Here is a 20,444-nt window from a genome sequence, read left to right on the forward strand (position 1 = left end):
ATTCCAAAGTGTACTGACAAAAGTAGGGATAGTTTTTAAAAGGAGTATAAAATTAAAATAGAAATTCCAATCATACAGGATTTACTATCTATTTTTCTGTTAACCATATACCTGTAAGATCAATATCTACATTCATCTATACCCATATTTTTCTTATAATATTTATTCCAAAAGAATTTGAATTACTCTACATTATCTGTTACGTACTTACTCTGTTTGGAGGAACCCTGCGCTTTTTGACAGCATGAAGTGGAGAATCAACTTCACTATTTTTCTGATCCTAGATAAAGTAGATAAATAAATAAAGTAAAAGGTAAAAACAAAAAAAAACCTTAAGGGGAAAAAAAGCCTTTATATGATCACATTATTTTGATTACTGAATGACTCACCTCGGGGGATTCTAAAACATTTCCTTTTGTTTTTCTACTTTTTCTTTGGAAAACCTCGTCATCTTCACTTTCACTGCTTGTTAATTGTTCACCTACAATTTATTTAAAAATAATGAATATGGTCAATAGATTTAAGTTTATCCAACCACAACTATCTATTTTATTGATGGGTACAATAAGAATTGTTTCTGGTAATCCCAACATGTACTCACTTTTGAAAAAAGATAGTTTTTCAGAAATTTGGTCAAAAAATCAGCATGGAAAGGACAGAAGATTAAACAGTACCAGTGAGGAATTTAAGAGATGACTTCTGCTAATAAACATACTTGATTCAGGTTCAGTTTTATAAATTAACTGAAAAGAGACCAGAAGAGTGCAAAATGTAATTTTCTTGGTCCATGGTTCTAGAATTCACCTCTAAAATTTACTATAGTCTTTCTGCCTTTGTGTCTTATTTCTTTCTAGTTGAAGGAGTTAAAGCATGAAAATGCAGACTACAAAACAATACGTGAAAAGATTCTTTTTTATGTATGCATGTACATATGTGTACATATACATGTGTGTTTGTGCACAAGCATGAAATAAAAATTGGTAAGATAGTCACCAAAATATTGTAAGTGGAACACTTTCAGGGTATGGAAAGAATGCTAAAAGCAAAACTCTCATGTATGAAATTAAATGCTTCAAATTTTCAGGTACTTAAAGCTCTATTTCTGCACTTTCATAAAATTCTGATTGAAGACATCTTTTTGTGTCTTTACAAAACCTTCTATACGAACTCTGTGGTTCTTAGGTTCATAAATTCTTTGATATGCCTCCCTTTAAGAGGTGGATCATAATTCCTCTCTCCTTGAGTGTGGCCCAGACTGAGTCGCCTGATTCTAACGGAAGAATATAATGGAGGCGAAGGTGTGTCACTTCCGAGTCTAGGCCATAAGAGGCACTGCAGCCTCATCCTAGCTCTCTCTCGCATCATTCGCTCTGGAGGAAGCCAGCTGCTATACTGTAAGGGTATAAGAAGCAACCCTACAGAGAGGCCCATGTGGCAAGAAACTGAGGCCTCCTACCAACAGCAATGTGACCCTCCACACTTATTCAAGCCTTCAGCTAACTCCAGCCCTGGCCAACATCTTCACTGCAACCTCATAAAATACCCAGAGCCAGAACCACTCAGCCAAGCCACTCTCCAATGCCTGGTCCACAGAAACTGTGAAATAATACACACTTGTTCTTTCAAGCCATTAAGTTTTGGAGGTAATTTGTTATGCAGCAATAGATAAATAACACAGATTTTGGTACCTGGAAATAGGGAACTGCCATACCAAAAACCTAAACTGTGGAAGTAGCTTTAGAACTGCAGAGTGGGCAGAGGGAAAGGACTTTTGAGGAGAGTTTTAGTGAAAGCTTGAAGAGCCTTGGAGGAATTGTTTGCAGAAAGATTAATGGCCATTGAGGAGGCTATGGGTGAGGGCTTAAAGAAAAGTAAGGAAAATCTTATTAGAAATTGGAAGGAAGAGAATCCTTTATGTCGTGTCAGCAAGTTTAGCAACCATTGAGTAATATCAAAAGTAGAAAATGTACCTACTGAATGAGGCAGTCTAGCTGAGGAGATTTCCAGACAAAACGCTTAAGGTCTCACCTGTGCTTCTTCCTGTTAAAGCAAAATGCAAGAGGAGAGAGAGACACTCAAGAAAGGACTAGTAAAGACGAAACCGTTGGGACTTGCTGGTTTTGAAAATTCCCAGCCTCTCCAGGTAACAAACAATGCTAAAATTAAGAAATCTCCCAAGCAGGGGGCCAGCCCAGTGGAGTAGTGGTTAAGTGCTCGCCCTCCGCCGCGGCGGCCTGGGGATCACAGGTTCGGATCCCAGGCACGCACCGACGCACCGCTTGTCAGGCCACGCTGTGGCGGCGTCCCGTATAAAGGGGAGGAAGATGGGCAAGGATGTTAACCCAGGGCCAGTCTTCCTCAGCAAAAAGAGGAGGATTGGTGACAGATGTTAGCTCAGAGCTAACCTTACTCACACACACACAAAAAAGAAATCTCCCAAGCAGGGAGCTACTCTAGAGGGCTTCCAGGAAAATACTGTCTACAGATGAAGCTGAAGGAGTAACTGTAAGTGCTTTAAGACCTCAGAGTGATTGAAGATGCTGCCTCAGAGGACCATTCAGTCAGACAAAAGACCCTCTAAATATCTTAAGGACGTCCTGCACAGATCCTCTCAACAACAGGCCTTCTAAAAAGATTAAGGAATTATCTCCAGACATCTCAACAGAAGCCCAAAGTAGAGAAGGACTTTCCTCCAAAAGATTTGTGGGCATGGCTAGTGTCTAAGGGAATGAACCCTAATCAGATTCACAAGAGACCCACAAAGATTTATGAGAATTACATGGGAAGAAACACAGCCAGCTACAACTGAAAGGGTGAGAGACAGAACAAACTGAAAAGAGGACTTTCAATCCCCAAATTTTAACTAAAAAGAAACAGGCCAAGAAAACTCTACAAATGCTACCTGTTATGAAAAAGGACCAAGCATCCAGATGACGAATCTAAGAACCATGGAGAATTATTCCCAGGCTTTGAGACCTAATCAAGGAACTTCCAATCTCAGCTCTTCTGGATTTCAGATTTGCTATGGACCAGTGATTCCTGTGTGCCTCCCCTGCCCCCTCTTGAACAAGCCATCTTGGAAGCACCCATGCCCAGTCAAGTCTTCAGAGGACTGCAACCCCAGGTGAAATCTTGACTATAATCTCAGGAAAAATCCTAAACGAGAACCACCCAGTTAAGCAACTCTCAAATTCCCTAACTACAACAACTGTGAGATGAATGTTTGTTATTATAAGCCACTAAGTTTTGGGGAGTAATTTGTTACACAGCAATAACTAACTAATACAAACTCACAAAGTAAATTTCTCCACACACTCGATGCCAATAAAACATCTACCCAGACACATAAACTCAAATAATTCCTTTTTGCAGGTGAGCACTGTATAATCCAACTAGTTTTTCATTTTTCATTACCTTCTAGGGAAGCCATAGTTAAACAAAGGGCTCAGCTAAAGTAACCAATGCCAAGAGGCTTTCTTTTTAATTGCTTTAGTGGTGTTTTAATGAACTACTTTTGTATACATATGATGTGGCAAATGATCTTAAATCTTCCCTTTCAATAATAAATTCTAACAAATAATTCCATTTTATATATATATATATATATATATATATTCATAATTATATTCCCCATGGTTAGTAGTTAAGTACAAAGCTAGAAAAAAAGTTTTAATGCAAATCTGACACAAAGACGGAAAAATGATCTCAGCCATTTACACGGACTTAACAGAAAGGTGTTATAGCAAACATTGAAGGCAGCATACACTTAGTAAAAACACGTGTCAGGGCACATCCAAAACTATGCAGAGCAGTCAGTTTTCGAAAATTAAACATATTTCCAGAACTTACTTTAAACAAGCTTCTATCTTAAATAAAACATTCATGAATCATGCCCTCAACGCTAATGAGAATAGCATGATTAAGAAAAAGATTTACAGAGGAAACCCATTTTATCCCACAACTACTCTTTTTCCTGACCCATAAGGAGTAAGATTCATAAACGGCCTGCTATAATAACCTATACATAAACTAGAGTTGCGTTCTATAACAAGATTTAAAGGATACTTAAATCATTTTAATACCAAATATCTTCACTATATTTTTCTAGTTTTTCTGTAACTGTGTAGAACTATATCACAGAAATCCAGAGATTCCTCTGGATCTTCTGTGGTCTTGTCTCAATCCTCCAAACACAGACTTATTTCTCAACTATTTTGCTACATAAATTCTCTACTTTAAACTATTCTCCCACCACCAAATCTTCCACTTTCCTTCCTTCTTTGTTTTCATCATTTCATAATATCCAAATTCTCTCTTTATTATTTTCAACATATCCAAATTGTAAATATTCCTGAGGAGCCAAAATGAAAACCTACACTAAAAATCTACATCTCCAGGGGCCGGCCCGGTAGCGCAGGCGGTTGGGTGCGCGCACTCTTGCTTTGGCAGCCCGGGGTTCGCAGGTTCGGATCCCGGGTGCGCACTGACACACTGCTTGTTAGGCCATGCTGTGGCGGCGTCCCTTGTAAAGTGGAGGAACATGGGCACGGATGTTAGCTCAGGGCTAATCTTCCTCAAGAAAAAAGGGGAGGGTTGGCATCAGATGTTAGCTCAGGGCTAGTCCTCCTCACAAAAATAAAATAAAACAAAAATCTACATCTCCAATCTAATCCAGTTCAAGATTTTATCATCTTCTGTGCTCGCTTCAGCAGCACATATACTAAAATTTGAACCATACAGAGAAGATTAGCATGGCCCTTGTACAAGGATGACACGCAAAGTCGTGAAGCATTCCATATTTTTGTGAAGGGGTATATCTATATGGTGACTGACAAATAATAATGTACAACTGAAACTTCACAATGTTATCAACTATTATGACCTCAATAAAAAAATTTTTATCATCTTCTGAACCTCCTAAAAATCCACTATATTATTATTCATTTAATAGTTATTTCCACATACTGGTATCTTTTCAAGTGTATAAGTCACACAATTGTTTGTGTTGTACAATCAAGGGCCTGATCTCACACTTCTGTATTTCACAGTGTCCAGCATAATACCTTCCCCATGCCATGCATGTCATAAATACATGTAGATAAAATAAATCTTATATCAGTAAGCACCAATTAAACAAATATATAATATATCAATTATATAATTCAATACACTGTATACTGAGAAATTACATTTTGAAAAATTACAGAAGTTTATCTAGGGTAATTATTCTAGAAAGATTTGTGTTTTATAAAGATGTGAATCTTACCTCCAACAGGATGACAGGATTGATGCAGATTGATTTGTTCCCTGCTCTTAGCCTTTTCTATAGAAAGTCCTGAATCATCAAAAGTTGAATTCATTGTTTTTTTAACACTTTGTAGATTTACTTTTTCCTTATTAGAATCTGGCGTCTTACGCATTTCCTTTCTCTTCTTAGGAAATGAGTTCAGTGTGTTTAATTCAGAAAGTGGTGTACTCATAACTTTTTCTCCTACTGGCAAAGAAAATTGAGAATAACCAGGAGACATAAATTCTTTCTTCTTTGCTGCATTCAGGGGGAAATGTGCAAAATTTGGACTCTGCTTATCTTCACTTGATGGGATAGTAATGGTCCTACTCGTAAAACTATCAATATGATCTCTTGGTATTACTGCTTGATTTGAAACATAATTTGCATCACTTATCTCCTTAATATCTGAACACTTTCCAGATAGATCATCTAAAAATCTATTCTTACTTGTATCTGATGCATGTTCTAATATTTCATCATCAGAATCTGGACTACAAAAGCCTAAATCAAAGGTAACAGAAAATAAATCCTTAGAGCAGTCAAAAACACATTCATCATTCTTCAGTTTTTCCTCACGGATATCTCTCAAATCTTCTTGAGATTTCCAACTATTAGTTTCACAGATGATTTGATCTTGGGGTTCAGAATTATCATCTAACAAAAGTTCATCAGAAATGAAGAACTGAGAGACCAGCGCCGTTTCATTCACAGCAGTTTTGTCTGACACACATAGAGACTTGTGTTTACTCTTCGAGGGAGAAAGGCTCACATCATTAAACTCTGTATCAACATCTTCAAATAAGAGTAAACTTTCATCTTGATCAGTCAACAATACTGGGAGGCCATTATCAATATTACAATTCTTTTCTTCAACAAAATACTTTGGCGGGCCTATATTTATTTGAATATGATTGTTGGATACTAAATTTTCATTTTGAATATCTTTATGTACTTTATTATCATAGTCACAGAAGCTTGGCTCATCAGAAATCTTATCATTAGTTGCAGTGTAAAGACAACTTTTTTCAGAAGGATGATTAATAAGGTTAAGTGAATTTGATTCTAAATTCTGTTGAGAATTTACAGCTGAATGTGACATCAAACAGGTGGATTTATCACTTTGTAAATACGCTGTGTAGGGTAGGGAAAGCAAATTCTCATGTGCAGAACCCTTAGCAATTTCATGTTCCAAATCTGAAAGTCCACTGAGAGGCGGAGGAGAATGAGATAAAAATCTCTCTACGTTAGCTACGACCTCTTTTGTTAATGAATGACAATTATAAAACTGGTCATCTGTCCCAGCTATACAAAGCTCTTCCTCGAATGGAAGAAACAAGCCAGATGAACCAGATTTCTCATCACTGAAACTGTTATAACCAGAATCTAAAAGCTTTCCAGCAAACGAACTAGTAGATTTACTTGTAACCTGACATTTCGTTAACAATCCACACGGCTGATGAACAACATTTTCACTGATAGTACCTGTGGCAGCAACTTTTTCTGTCTCTGATACCCTTTTATCATTTAGTAGGTCCACCTTAAAAGTATTTTCAACAGCAGAATCGCCATCAGTATCTAAAGAATCCATAACAACATCATTATTTTCTTTTTTAGGCTGATCTTTTCCCAGTTCTTTAGCTTTTTTCTTTACAGAAACAATTTTAGTAGGTTTGATATGAGTTTGTTTAAAAATTTCAGCACAATCTTCATCAAATTCAGTCATTGAGAATGAACCGCCTCGATTTATATTCTTTATAAATGAAGATTTCTTTTTAGCAGTAAAGGTGCCACTGGCAAGAGTATTATATTCATTCCTGGGAGCACTTAACGTTGAGTTAACATCTTCCATTTGTAAGTAAGATTTAATTTCCAATTCATAGCTGCATTCTCCCTATAAAGAAGGAAAATGAAAAAGTCACAGGAAAACAAAACAAAACACAAAAGGCAATTCTAAGAGATGAGTTTTATCTATGTTAAAATATTTTCTAAACAATATTATATTATTCAAAGGATTTTCTGGGGCCAGCCTGTGGCTTAGCGGTTAAGTGCTAACGCTCCACTACTGGTGGCCCGGGTTCAGATCCTGGGCGCGCACTGACGCACCGCTTCTCTAGCCATGCTGAGGCGGCATCCCACGTACAGCAACTAGAAGGATGTGCAACTATGACATGCAACTATCTACTGGGCTTTGGGGAAAAAAAGGAAGAGGATTGGCAATAGATGTTAGTTAGCTCAGAGCTGGTCATCCTCAGCAAAAAGAGGAGGATTGGCATGGATGTTAGCTCAGGGCTGATCTTCCTCACAAAAAACAAAACAAAACAAAGGATTTTCTTTTATACCTTAAAAAATTGTTCAGATAAACAAAATTATAAATGACACTACTGTGAAATTATCATAAATTATCTTTAATCACTTAATATTTTTGTTTCCCCAGTACTTAATACGTGGAAGACCCAGGATAACTAGAAAAATTTGTAGAAAAAACAAATTTAATGAATACATAAAATAAGATAATAACTACTAAGTTTTTTACTTCTAACATTTAATTGAGTAATTATTCTATTTTTCTAAAAACAGATATTTTAAAAATTAATATATAAATGAAAAACACACACATGTTAAATTCACTCTTCTGATGAAGGTAAACTAAGAACAGCTTTTAGAACCATGGAAACAATAGTACCAGTATGTCTACTAGGTTGTAGGCTGGAATATACTATTTTTAACAAATTTCCCAACCAAGAAATCTTACAGTGAATTTCTAAGTCTTACTTATGTCTAAATCTAAAACAGTCCCCACGATCCCTACTCATCCTTCCCTCTTCCCCACGAAGGCCATTTTAGTCAGGATTCCTCTACTACTCAGGGACTTAAGCACTTAACTCTCGCTTTTTTGACGAATAAATATAATAAATACTAATGTGAGAATGTCTGTCTCCCTGCTAGTATATATGCTCCCCTCAGACAGAATATTTTATATGGCTTCTTCACTGAGGTAGCCACAAGGCTTAGTACAGAGCTTGGCATATGGAGGGCACAAAATAAATATGTGTTAATTTGAAGGCACACATTTTGCTGGGATCCACAACAAATTACTTTACTTACGTGTATTCATGAACAATAGCTAATAATAAAAATAGCAGCTACAATCTATTTAGTACAGTTGGCCCTTGGTATCCACATGGATTAGTTCCAGGCCCCCCCTCAGATACCAAAGTCCACGGATGCTTGATCCTTTAGTCAGCCATCCGTATCCTCGGATACAGAGGGCCAACTGTACTCACTATTGTCAGTTACTATTCTAAGTGCTTTACATGTATTAAGTCTTTTAATCTTCACAACAACCCTATGAAGAAGGTATTCTCATTACCCCCATTTTACAGATGAAACTGAGGCACAAAGAGGTTAAGTAACTTACAGATGCACCATTAGTAAGAGGTAGAGTTGGGATTCCAACCCAGGAATTTTGGATTTTACACTCAGAATAGGTTCATCATTCTGACTCAAGGAAGAATAATCAAGAAACTGCTCAAGGAATCAATAATTCTCTAACCTACCACCAGGATGTAAGAGACATACCAAATGACCTAGGTGATAGAGAATATTTCAATAAATCCCACTATATCAAGAATCCTAAATTAGCTTTATAAATAGTTGTTGTATAAATCATTAAGTATATTAAAATTTTACTCTAGTCTATCAATATTTACAGGTGATATTCTTCTAATTAATTAAGCCTACTTCTATGGTGGAAAACTGGTTCCTTATTGAAGGCAAAAAGAGCTATATAGAAAAACAAAATATTCTAGCTAAAATTACTTGTAATTCATACTTGTTTCTTATAATAATGACTTCGAATTAAGAAGAATAAAGATTAAGTATTCTAGTTTCATCATCATACCAGCAAGAGAAAGTTACAATAAAACCTCACCTCTTCGTGTCTCATTCCTTCTATCATTTGCATAATGTTTATGAAATGGTGGCATCGATCTGAATGGTCAACTTGATGTGTAGGAAGAGGATGATCCTGCCACACTCTCCACTCAGAGAGAGAGAGCTGACGAACTCCAGTGGTTGGTTCTTGAGTCTTGTTAACAATTTTAAAAATAATAAAATGATAAAAACACACATACTCAGATTTCACAAACTGATTTAAAAAAAATTAATATACGATAATCAGCCTAACATAAACAAATTGAATTCAGTTAGGGACTTCAACTAAAATCTCAGGAGAAAAAAGGAAATAATTTCAAAAAGTACAAAGATGCCCTTTTAAATACATTTTTTAAATAATTGTTATATGAGTTACTACTTGGCCATATTCCTGTTTATATAGTTCCATGTTAAGAGCAAATATTTAAGAAAATGTGTGGTTTCAAAACTACTATTTTGCTAGATTTATATCCTACAATCTAATAGGGAGGCATTCATAATCTCTCAGTGATACTGATCCCAACTCTTCAAACCCGCTGCCATTCTTCACTTTCCCTGTAGTGAATAAAATATAAATCCTGAAAAGCCATATATTTAAAGTTCTATAAATCTTCTAAAAGGCATCTTCCCTGAGGTTGTTTTTCCAGTTGTCTAGGCACAATGTAACCTTTGATCAATTCTCTTGACTTTTCCTAAGTTCACCAAAAATTTTCCCATAATAAACAAACAATAACACCAAATTAAAGTTTTACTATAATTATAAAAAAAAAAATAAAAACTAGTTTGTACAAAGATGCTCACGACAGCATAATTTTATGTTGTAATATTTTGAAAAAGAATCCCCAAACACACCAGGGAAACAGCTAAACAAACGGTGGTATATTGCAGGGTAACCTGACAACCATGTAGATGACGCCCATATAAAAATGTTCACATGGCAGAAAGTAAGGAAGAACAGGCAGAACTTAGATAAATATATTATAGTCATGTAAAAATATATATACAATAAAGAACATAAAATTAGTAGCTTTACAAACTTAGACTCTAATATTCCTTTTTAAACTTTTTTACATTCTTAATTTTTTAAGTCAGTCAACATTCTGATCATAAACATTCTCTTTACTCCCAAAGCTACTGCATAATCACTGTAAAGAGCATCTGAAAACACGTTCAACTTACTGGTCTGTTTTCCTCATTTTGTAAAGAGGGAAACTGCACTTGAGGCAATGTTATTTCCTTAATTCCATCACTGTCTCTTAATCTATAAAGTCTGGCCCATAATTTAAATTCTTCTTCTGATAAGAACCCATCTTTCTTCGAATTACTTTGCTTCATTCCTGTAAGTTGAAAAAATAACTGAAAAGAGGTTAAAAAAATCTGCAAAGCAAACAAAATATACAACATCAACTCAAACTCTCTCCTTGTTTATGTCTACTCATCTCTGCTAACCCACTGATTCTATTCCTTACACTGGCATTCTTCATGAAAACCACTCGGTCAGCACTTCCTGCTTCCACACATCTCCTAACCTCCTCTCTCCTCTCTGACAGTAGTGGTGCACCCCCTGTCTAGGCGCTAACCTTCAGTAATGACTCCATTAACAGAACACAGCCAGGTAGCTGGGCTCTCGGTCCTAGCTTCTTTTTGGACTCTCTCCACTTTGCTGCCTAAGACCCGGCACGAAACAATGAGATAACTTACAAACGAAAGCTAGTATCACGATTCTATCATAACAGTATTGGAAGGTCAAATGAGGCTTGATGGGGGACACCAAGACTAAAAAGGGTTTTCAGCTTAAGTCTGAAATGGAGGGTGGGTGGCTGAAGGGGGGTGGGAAAGACCTATTGCTTTAAAAAATAATAGACTTTTAAAACAGGTAGACGGTAAGTTAACCCTTTTTGACTTCCATAATCTCTATAAAGGGAAATAATCATCAAACTGGAAAGGATACACAGCATAAAGCTCTGGTCCGATACAGACGAGGGCAGAAAAAAATTGTCAAGACTGCTGAATTAGGAATCAGGAAACTTCTGTCTTCGCTCTTCCCAAATACTGCAGAAGAGGCTTTTGTAAAATAAGGGGTTTGAATTCCGTGATCTCACAGGTCCCTTTCAGTTCTAACAACTGACGCTCTAAGACTTTCAAAATAGGAAAGTATTCCACTCTCCCAGTCACGTTAAGTAAGTGCAGGCTGCTAAGCCCAGATGAATTATACACTAATGTATAGAGGATTACATTTACACACACAATCTTGGCAGGATGAACCAGTGACACTTGAAAAATCAGGGAGAAAAGTACAGAAAAATGAATATGAGCTAACATTATCTCAATTTTTAAAGAAGGACAGGTTCTAGAATTTTACTAAAGAAATTTGCCATCCATCCCTAGTAACATTTTAGAAGCAATTATCAAACATATGGCTAATTAACATCTATAAAAATATAATGACCACTAAGAATAAGTTATGCCAACCTAATCAAGTTTTGATGCCATTATTAGTTTAATAAATTCAAGAGAATTCAAAATACATACTCTGTTTTTATTTTAACCAAAAATTTGGTAAAGTCTTATAAAATGACAGGTATATTCCTATTAAGTGGATTTGTATTAGGTCTAATAGGCATATTCAAAAAAGCATGAATTAATGGCTCTGAGTGAAGGGAAAAGAACATTTACAAATTTAAGTAAGTCCAAAGCAGGTGACTAGGAGGGAAAGGACCCTGAAACTTCAGAGTATGAAAACCATGGAACAAACAGCTGAACAAACTTGAGAGGGCCTGTCTTCAAATACCTAAGGAACTACTACTACATCAGTAAACCATGGATCAAAACTGTTCTTGTACCTAGAAGACAAAACTACATCAACGAGAAAAGCGTACCACGACAGATGTTTCAACTTAAGGACTTCTTCTGTATGGGGCTGTTCAACAATGGAATGAACTCTCATAAAGAAATAGAGTTCCCTGGGCCCGCCCTATGGCGTAGCGGTTAAGTGTGCACGCTCCGCTGCTGGCGACCCGGGTTCGGATCCCGGGCGCCCATCCCAGGCGCGCACCGACGCACCTCCTGTCAGGCCACACTGTGGTGGCATCCCATATAAAGTGGAGGAAGATGGGCACAGATGTTAGCCCAGGGCCAGTCTTCCTCAGCAAAAAGAGGAGGATTGGCATGGATGTTAGCTCAGGGCTGATCTTCCTCACAAAAAAAAAAAGAAAGCAAGAAATAGAGTTCCCACCAGCAGAGATGTTCCAGCTGATGCTGGACACACATTCAACAAGAATGCTGCAGAAAGCATTCCCACCTGGATAGGCAACCGGACCAGATGACCCCCAAGGTTCCTTCCAAATCTTAAAGTATATAACTACATGATTTTATGATTCTTTAAAAGTCCTCCTTCAAGGCTAAATAAAATTCATAAGATAAACTTTTTAGTTTCTCATTTTCAAAGTGCTAACATTTCAAGATATTTTCTTGATACCACCAAAATCTCTGCAGTTCTTTTTTTTTTTTTTTTTAATTTTTATTTATTTATTTTTCCCCCCAAAGCCCCAGCAGATAGTTGTAGGTCATAGCTGCACATCCTTCTAGTTGCTGTATGTGGGACGTGGCCTCAGCATGGCTAGAGAAGCGGTGCGTCAGTGGGCGCCCGGGATGGAACCCGGGCCGCCAGCAGCGGAGCGCGCGCACTTAACCGCTAAGCCACGGGGCTGGCCCTCTGCAGTTCTTTAACTAGCAACACGCTCATGACTAACCATGCTCCCTGGCACCAAAGTGTTTGTTTCCCTCTGAATCTGTATCACCAATAACTTAGTCTAACTTCGCCACTATCTGGTATAAGAGTAAATTAAAAAAAAAAAAAAAATGAATTTTCTCCTTTATAGAAAGGAAAAGTTTGTAAATACTTTAATGTTTGTAAATACTTTCTTTAACCCTTTGATATGTAGGCAAATCTTTGTAAAGGCTAAGGCCAGACTCTAGCCAGCTTTTCAACCAGAAATGCTTTTCTTAAGAGCCTGTCTCTTTGAAATGTAAACACCAAGGAAGAGAGTGTCCCTCTCTCCCAGTCATCAGAGGAGTCAGACCTGGATACCCTTCTTGGAGCTGTCACTATCTGCTTGTCATAGAGATAAGAGAGGTTTTATTATTTCTTTGGATAAAGGCAACCAGCTAACCCAAATGGCTACCTCATTTCCCAGGTGAATTGAGATGAGCTATGAAAGAATGTACAGCAAATGGTGCTGCCCTCTTATACGAGGACAAGTTACTGGTAACCTTGAGAACATAGAGGTGAAGGATTGTAACTTGGGGGGATGAATAGGGGTGAATTTCTTTCTGTCTTTGTATCATCCTGGTGGACTGCCTACAATGCACATTGTAATCTGGTTCAATGCTTATTCAATAATAAAACTGTTTTCTTTCTTTTCTACATTTTGTAAAGAGGATTCTCTGGGTTGGTAGGGTATTTTTAATTTTCCCAACATTCTGTACTGCCAGCGCCAATCCTTCACTTTACCAGGTGAATAATCTCTTATCCTTTCCAAAGTGAACACCCATGACATCCCAGAATATACACTGAGTTTCTCAAAGAAGTAATATATCAATATATGACCTGCTAACAACAGGAAAAAAAATGCATGTCTCAAATGTAAAATTTTTTGTTTACCATTCCTAGAGTAAAAGATAGATGACTCTCGCTGCAAGTTCCGAGAAGGCTTCTCCGGTTCATAGACACCATGTGTGATGAACATTTGATGCAATTCTGGATTGATTCCATCAGGAACCATTCGTGGACTTCCTTGGTAAAAATGAAGGACCTGCCTGTTACCTGAAATAGCTTTATAAATACTTCTCTTGTTGGACTGACTTTGATTATAAGTCTGCAAAAACAAATAAATGTCAAATTACATTATTTCTATAATAATCACTTAGCCATAACAAGCAATCATTATGTTGGTTTGGGTTTATTCTAAACAGTAAATTAAACCCTGATCCACTTAAATACTTAAGAGAAATAAGTATTTCTGTCGTCTTGAAATAGAATTTCTGTTGTCTTGAATTTTAAGCCAGTTCAATTAACTCGATAAAAATCATTTAAAAATCTATTATTCTAAAAGTCTACCTTAGTAATTACATTACACAAAAGAAATCTGTCTTTTATTTAGTATGTTGCTGTTTTTGAATAAGGCTGATATTTATATGTAAGTATAAATTGTTTTTTCTTTTCTTTTTTTTTTTTTTTTTACTATTCCCTCATTTCAGCTTCTTACTCCATCTCTCTACACTTCAGTTTTCTTCACTGTATACAACAAAAAAAGTATTCCTCCTCTCGCAGGGCTGTTGACAGAATTAAATAAGATAAGGCGTCTGAAGCACTGAGAACACTGCCAAGCACAAAGCAGGTGCTTGCCAAGTGTGGGCCATTATGACGATCGGACAGACAGGAAAACTAACCTGAAGAGAGACACCTTGCCTGAGGTAATTAGCGAGAACCCAATTCCATTGATAATACAGAGACTTTCACAAGCAGTCAAACACTCCATTTATTGGAATCATTTCATGGATAAACTAGATGTTACATAAGAATATGCTATAATCATATGAAAAGTATTGGGGAAAAATAATTCATTTTTCAGTATGATTTTTAAAGGGTATATAAAACATTTTAAATCAATTTTTTAAAAATATCGTAGTTAGTGAAAAATTCTTTAATGTGAACTTAAATATTTGGCCACAGAAATAGTCCCACTGAGTTACAAAAGTTAGTTAATACTTTAACAAACATAAAATAATATTATGTACAACATCATATTCAGGAAGCCCTGTCACCCAAGATTGTAGAGAGGTACAATTCAAGTCCCTTATCACTTAGAATAGGCATCAGTAAACTTTTCCATAAAGGGCCAGGAAGTAAGTATTTTAGGCTTTGCAGGCCACATACTATCTCTGGCATGTATTCTTGTTGGTTTGTTGGTTGATTGATTGATTCAGGCAACCCTTTAAAACATAAAAAACATTCTCAACTCACTGTAGTTAAAAAAAAAAAAAAAACCTAAACTAAACACAAAAAATAGGCCTTAAAAGCACAGGGAAATAGTAAAACAGAGTAACACATGCTGATTTTTGTATCTAGTGTCTCTAAACGAATACTGAAGTACAAAAATGTGTTTCTTATACGAATAAAAATTAGAAAACTGAACCAAGTCAAAAATTCTCCTAATTACAAGAATAATCAGAATCTAACACAAAGGGGGTAAAAATCAACCTCAATTACCTACAAAGAGTTTGGACTTCAAATGTTGAAGATTTACATTTGTCTTTGGGCTGTATTTCTCAAATTTTAATTATCAAGTCATGTTTCTCCAGGTCTACTCACCCGCTCTTCCCGTCCTTCAGTGAGGATCACAACGATCCTGCCCTGGCGCCTGCGGCCAGTCCTGCCCATACGCTGTACCAGACGGATTGGGCTCTTCTGGGCGTCAAAACATATTATAAGGTCAACTTCCCCTATATCCAAACCTTCTTCACCAACACAAGTAGAAACCAATGTATTGTAACCACCACTACGAAATTGTTTCACTACCTAAAATAAAAATGATTTAAAAATAACTATATACAAACGTAAGAGAACTGTAGATCAAAGCATACTTTTTCCACTCTCCCCAAAATGGTGAAATCAGATTAAAAGTCAGCATCCAGGATACTACAGAATAGGAAACGAAGGGGCAAAAAGGCAACGTGACCCAAAAGAGACTGCTGTGAAATGCAAGGGGCAGTCCTAATTCCTTTGCTTTAATAATGGTTAGGAGGCTAAAAGGGTTCGCTGACAATTTACAAATGAATAAGACAGCCTAGATATTATTTTTAGCATCACTAAAAATGTCATAGGGCAGGTAAATGACACAAAGTAATTACTGCTATTTATCATGTCCTAGACCTAAACTTACTGTTAGGAGTATCTAACATAAGAATGTTTTAGTATCCTGGAATTCACGTCTGACCTTTTATACTGCCGTTCCAGTGAAGGGTAGCAGAATATGCCACCCCACAAAACGACTGTAGGGGTTTAGGATATGCTGCCCCAAAATATGCTGCTTTGGTATATTGATTATTTTGAGCTGCAGGCACCCTTGAAAGATAACAAATGCAGGGACAGACTTTCTCTTAACTATTCTTATCTGTCTAAAAACAGATCCTCCAAAAGGAACTCAATTGTCATAAATCCCCTCCCAGGGAGTTTCATCAACCAGGGAAGATTGACTTTTATCACAGGAGAGGAGACTAGAAGTCGACACCACACCCAGACAAACTTTGTCACAAACTATCATACCTCCCATCTATTCTTGTAAGGGCCCAGTCATCTTTCCTAAAAATCAATTACTCTCCCCTAAGAAGCCTATAGCCCCACCTCCGCTTTCTCTATTAAGATGGTATTTAAATCTGAATTCTAGCCACCTTGGGGAGTTACTCATTTTTCCCTGGGTATCTCCCATGTATACATGAGGTATACATGTTAATAAACTTGGTTGTTTTTCTCTTGTTAAGCTGTCTTTTATTACATGTCTCTCAGCTAAGAACTCAGAAGGGTAGAGGGAAAATTATTTTTCCTCCCCTGAACCAGGATTTCTCTCTGATCAGTTTAACGAAACTACAATAGTATGAGAATGAGTCAATTAAAAAGCCAATGAAACATTATGAAAATTTTTCTTAAGCCTTATAAACTTAGTTCTCAACTGCTCAGCCTCAGTTTCTCCATATTATCAACACCAACATTGCAGATGTCTATATGGTGGAGCAGTTGTGATGGTAACTAAATAAGATGATGCTCAACAGACAGAGAATAGAAACAAAAGTTGAATGATGGCATTCCAGAAGAACCAGTCATGCTTTGAACAATGCCTTTATAAATAGCCATTAAAATATTAGAATGTCCAAACAAAATGGCTAGTATTGAAGGAGTTATCAGACCTTATACACAAAAAGTAAATTTCAGGAGAAAATATTGGGGGAGTAACATAAAAAGGAAATATGAACTCTACCAAAGTACAGAAATAGCTACGGACCTGTGACAAAGGCCATAAAGGCCCTTCACGCTCAAACATTCTACTCTCCTATAAGTAATGGTAATTGTCAGCATATGAACTTAGGTATCTCTGGCTCCAAAAACCCATTATCTTAATCCTGAAGCTAGTTCTATTGTTAGAAACCACAACCTTAAAAGTAGGATGATAAATAAAAACTTATCAAGTTAAGTCCTCTTATCAACCTTTCCAGAAGCACCAAAGAGTTTTCCTTCAATACGGATAATCTCAGAGTACAGGGAGAACCAACGATCAAGATTAAAAGTTAAGAATAATTCATTTCCCTCTGGAATCGGTAATGACATTAAGCCAAGGAAAGACTGGCCTAATAGTACCTGTATGTAACTTCATAAAACAGCTGTCCTTTCTGTCCAGATAAAGAAAAAAAATAGTGGGCCATAGTACTAGAGATGTAAAGAAACATTTAATATAAATAGTTCATAGATTAATAAAGGACGTCAAACAACTTCCTTTTTAGTTAACTTGTATAAACTAAACTGTTATTTGCCTAGGATTAATATTAATTTGCCTAGAGTTTGAAAAATAAATATGAACCAGAAGTTATTTAATTAATCAGAGAAAGGAATAAGTGATTAATTAAATAACTTGTACCAGGATTTATAATCTACCGATCTACCATTTTTTCACTGCTTACCCATTACCCTAGCTTAAATTCCACTCCCTCACTCCTTTTTCCTCCATGTTCCTCTGAATAGACTCCAGCACTGCTTATATCCCACTTTCCACCTAGTCCGAGCCTGTACCCACACAATTGAATGTGGCTGGAGGAAAACACCAACCATGCTGACTGGTTTCACTTTAAACTCATAATCTCTCACCTTGAGTGGGCTCTTAGTGCTATCTGAAAATCATTTCATATTTCCCTAATCCATTCGCTCTCCCCATTCTCCTGGATAACTGTTTCCTACTCTCTCCTCTCTCATCAAACTTCCAACATGTCCTCCCCATCCTCACTCTCAGCTGATGACATGACAAAAACTGTGCAATCAAAAACGACCTTCCACAAGGTATCACGGCCACATCTACCCACCACCGGTACCTGTGCCCATATAGTCTGCCTTCCCTCCTATTACTTTGGATAAACGATCCATGTTCTCAACTGAAGTCAACCTCCATAGTTGTGTACTAGATCCCATCCCTTTCTCTCATCTACTCCAAGATCACACCAGCCATACTCTTCTCTCAACTCTATCAGCAATTTTTTTCTCAAATGACCATTCCTATCAGCATACAAGCATACTGCTGGGTCTCCTAACAGAGAACAAACAAAAAACCACTTCCATCTCTGCTCTCCTTTACAGCAAAATCCTTGAAAGACCTGTATATTTGTATACTTTCTAGCTGTTCTCTTCCTTTTTTTTTGTGAGGAAGATTAGCCCTGAGCTAACATCTGTTGCCAATCCTCTTTTTGCTGAGGAAGATTGGCCCTAGGCTAACATTCGTGCCGATCTTCCTCTACTTGATATGTGGGATGCCTGCTACACCATGGCTTGATAAGTGAAGCGTAGGTCTGCGCCTGGGATCCCAACCTGCGAATCCCGGGCCACCAAAGTGGAGCACACGAACCTAACCACTACACCACTGGGCCAGCCCCTTTTCTTGTTCTCTCTTGAAATCACTCCAACCAAGCTTGTCCCCACCATTCCACTGAAACTGTTCTTTTTTTTTTTTTTTTGTGAGAAAGGTCAGCCCTGTGCTAACATCTGCCAATCCTCCTCCTCCTCTTTTTTTTTGCTGAGGAAGACTGGCCCTGGGCTAACATCCATGTCCATCTTCCTTCACTTTATATGGGACGCCACCACAGCATGGCTTGCCAAGCAGCGCGTCGGTGCGAGCCTGGGATCCGAACCGGCGAACCCCAGGCCACCGCAACAGGGGACGTGCACTTAACCGCTTGCACCATGGGCCAGCCTGTTGAAACTGTTCTTTTCAAGGTCATTTGCTTTCTCATCTCTCAGTCCAATGGTCAATTCCCAGTTATCATCTTATATGACCTACCAGCAGCATTTATGCATTTAATCACTTCCTCCTCCTCATTTGGCCCCAGGATACCACTCTCCTGGTCTTTCTCCTGTTTCACTCACCACTCATTCTGATGCCCTAGGGAATCATGATCATTGCTCCCTCTCATAACTATGAGGTACCCCAGGGCTCAGTCTCTGGACATCCTCTCTATCTCCAGTCAATCACCTGGTAATTTCATCCAGTCCCATCTATACGATGATGATTGCCAAATATATATTTCCATGAACCCTTGAACCCATGAACTCAAGACATATATTCAACTGTTTATTCAACATCTCTACTTGATGTTTAAAACCATGCTATTCACATTGTAGTCCATGAACTATTACTGGCCCCCAACAAGATAAGTACAAAAACTAAGAGGAAGGGTTCAGAAACTGGACAGAGTAATTCTGTTTGTTAACTCCAATAATAAAAAATTTAGACACGAACTTTTTCATTAACTTAACTTTTCTAATAATTCATTTTTACTGTAATGTTCAAAAGCATCTGTCCATGACGTATTGAGAGGAAATAAACTGGTGCTCCATCAACTCCGATAGTTTATAAAACACTAATCTCACAGGCATGCCAAGTTAACTCGTCCAAAACCAGGCTCCCGATATTCTCTCCAAAACCTGCCTGTCCTGCAGTCTTATCTGTCTTAGTTAACAGAGCTCTTTCCAGTTGCTCAGACCAAAAACCTTGGAGTCATCCTTGCAGGCAGCCTTCACACTCCTTTATCTCACACCCCATCCAATTTGTCAACAAATCTTGTCAGCCTGACCTTCAAAATATACCCAGAATCCAACCATTCACCCCTTCCCTGCTACCACCCTCATCCACGCCACCATCATCTGTAGCTTGACTTACTGTAATAAGTCTCCTAATTGGTCTTCCTGTTTCCACCCTCAGGCCCCTATAGTTTATTCTTAAGGCAGCAACCACTGTGATTCTTCTAAAATATAAATCAGGCCATGACCCTCCTCTGCTTCAAACTTTCCAGGGGCTTCCTCCCATCTCACTCAGAGTAAAAGCCAAAGTCATTAATATGGACATGACCTTTACGGCCTCAAAGGATCTAGTCCCCCACTTCCTCTCTGACTTCATCTCTTGTT

General features: G+C 37.5%; 1 protein-coding gene and 1 non-coding gene across 2 annotated transcripts in view; one reads left to right on the top strand and one right to left on the bottom strand.

Moving 5' to 3' along the window:
- FANCM (FA complementation group M) overlaps window positions 1-20,444 on the bottom strand; it is a 54,319-nt gene that overhangs the window by 14,351 nt on the left and 19,524 nt on the right. Inside the window, exons 10-16 of the mRNA XM_087422135.1 lie at window positions 15,597-15,803; window positions 13,887-14,100; window positions 10,403-10,560; window positions 9,222-9,377; window positions 5,267-7,181; window positions 390-481; window positions 212-280 (exon numbers count right to left, since the gene is read on the bottom strand). Coding sequence (XP_087278261.1) covers window positions 212-280; window positions 390-481; window positions 5,267-7,181; window positions 9,222-9,377; window positions 10,403-10,560; window positions 13,887-14,100; window positions 15,597-15,803 — 2,811 coding nt within the window. The remainder of the gene's footprint in view (window positions 1-211; window positions 281-389; window positions 482-5,266; window positions 7,182-9,221; window positions 9,378-10,402; window positions 10,561-13,886; window positions 14,101-15,596; window positions 15,804-20,444) is intronic.
- On the top strand, window positions 4,697-4,803 carry LOC147917404 (U6 spliceosomal RNA). Its single transcript, XR_015551826.1, has one exon. It is a non-coding gene; the product is annotated as a U6 spliceosomal RNA (small nuclear RNA).

The sequence above is a fragment of the Ceratotherium simum genome, chromosome 3 (genome assembly GCF_057802395.1).
Source record: "Ceratotherium simum simum isolate JZ-2026a chromosome 3, ASM5780239v1, whole genome shotgun sequence".
NCBI lineage: Eukaryota > Metazoa > Chordata > Mammalia > Perissodactyla > Rhinocerotidae > Ceratotherium > Ceratotherium simum.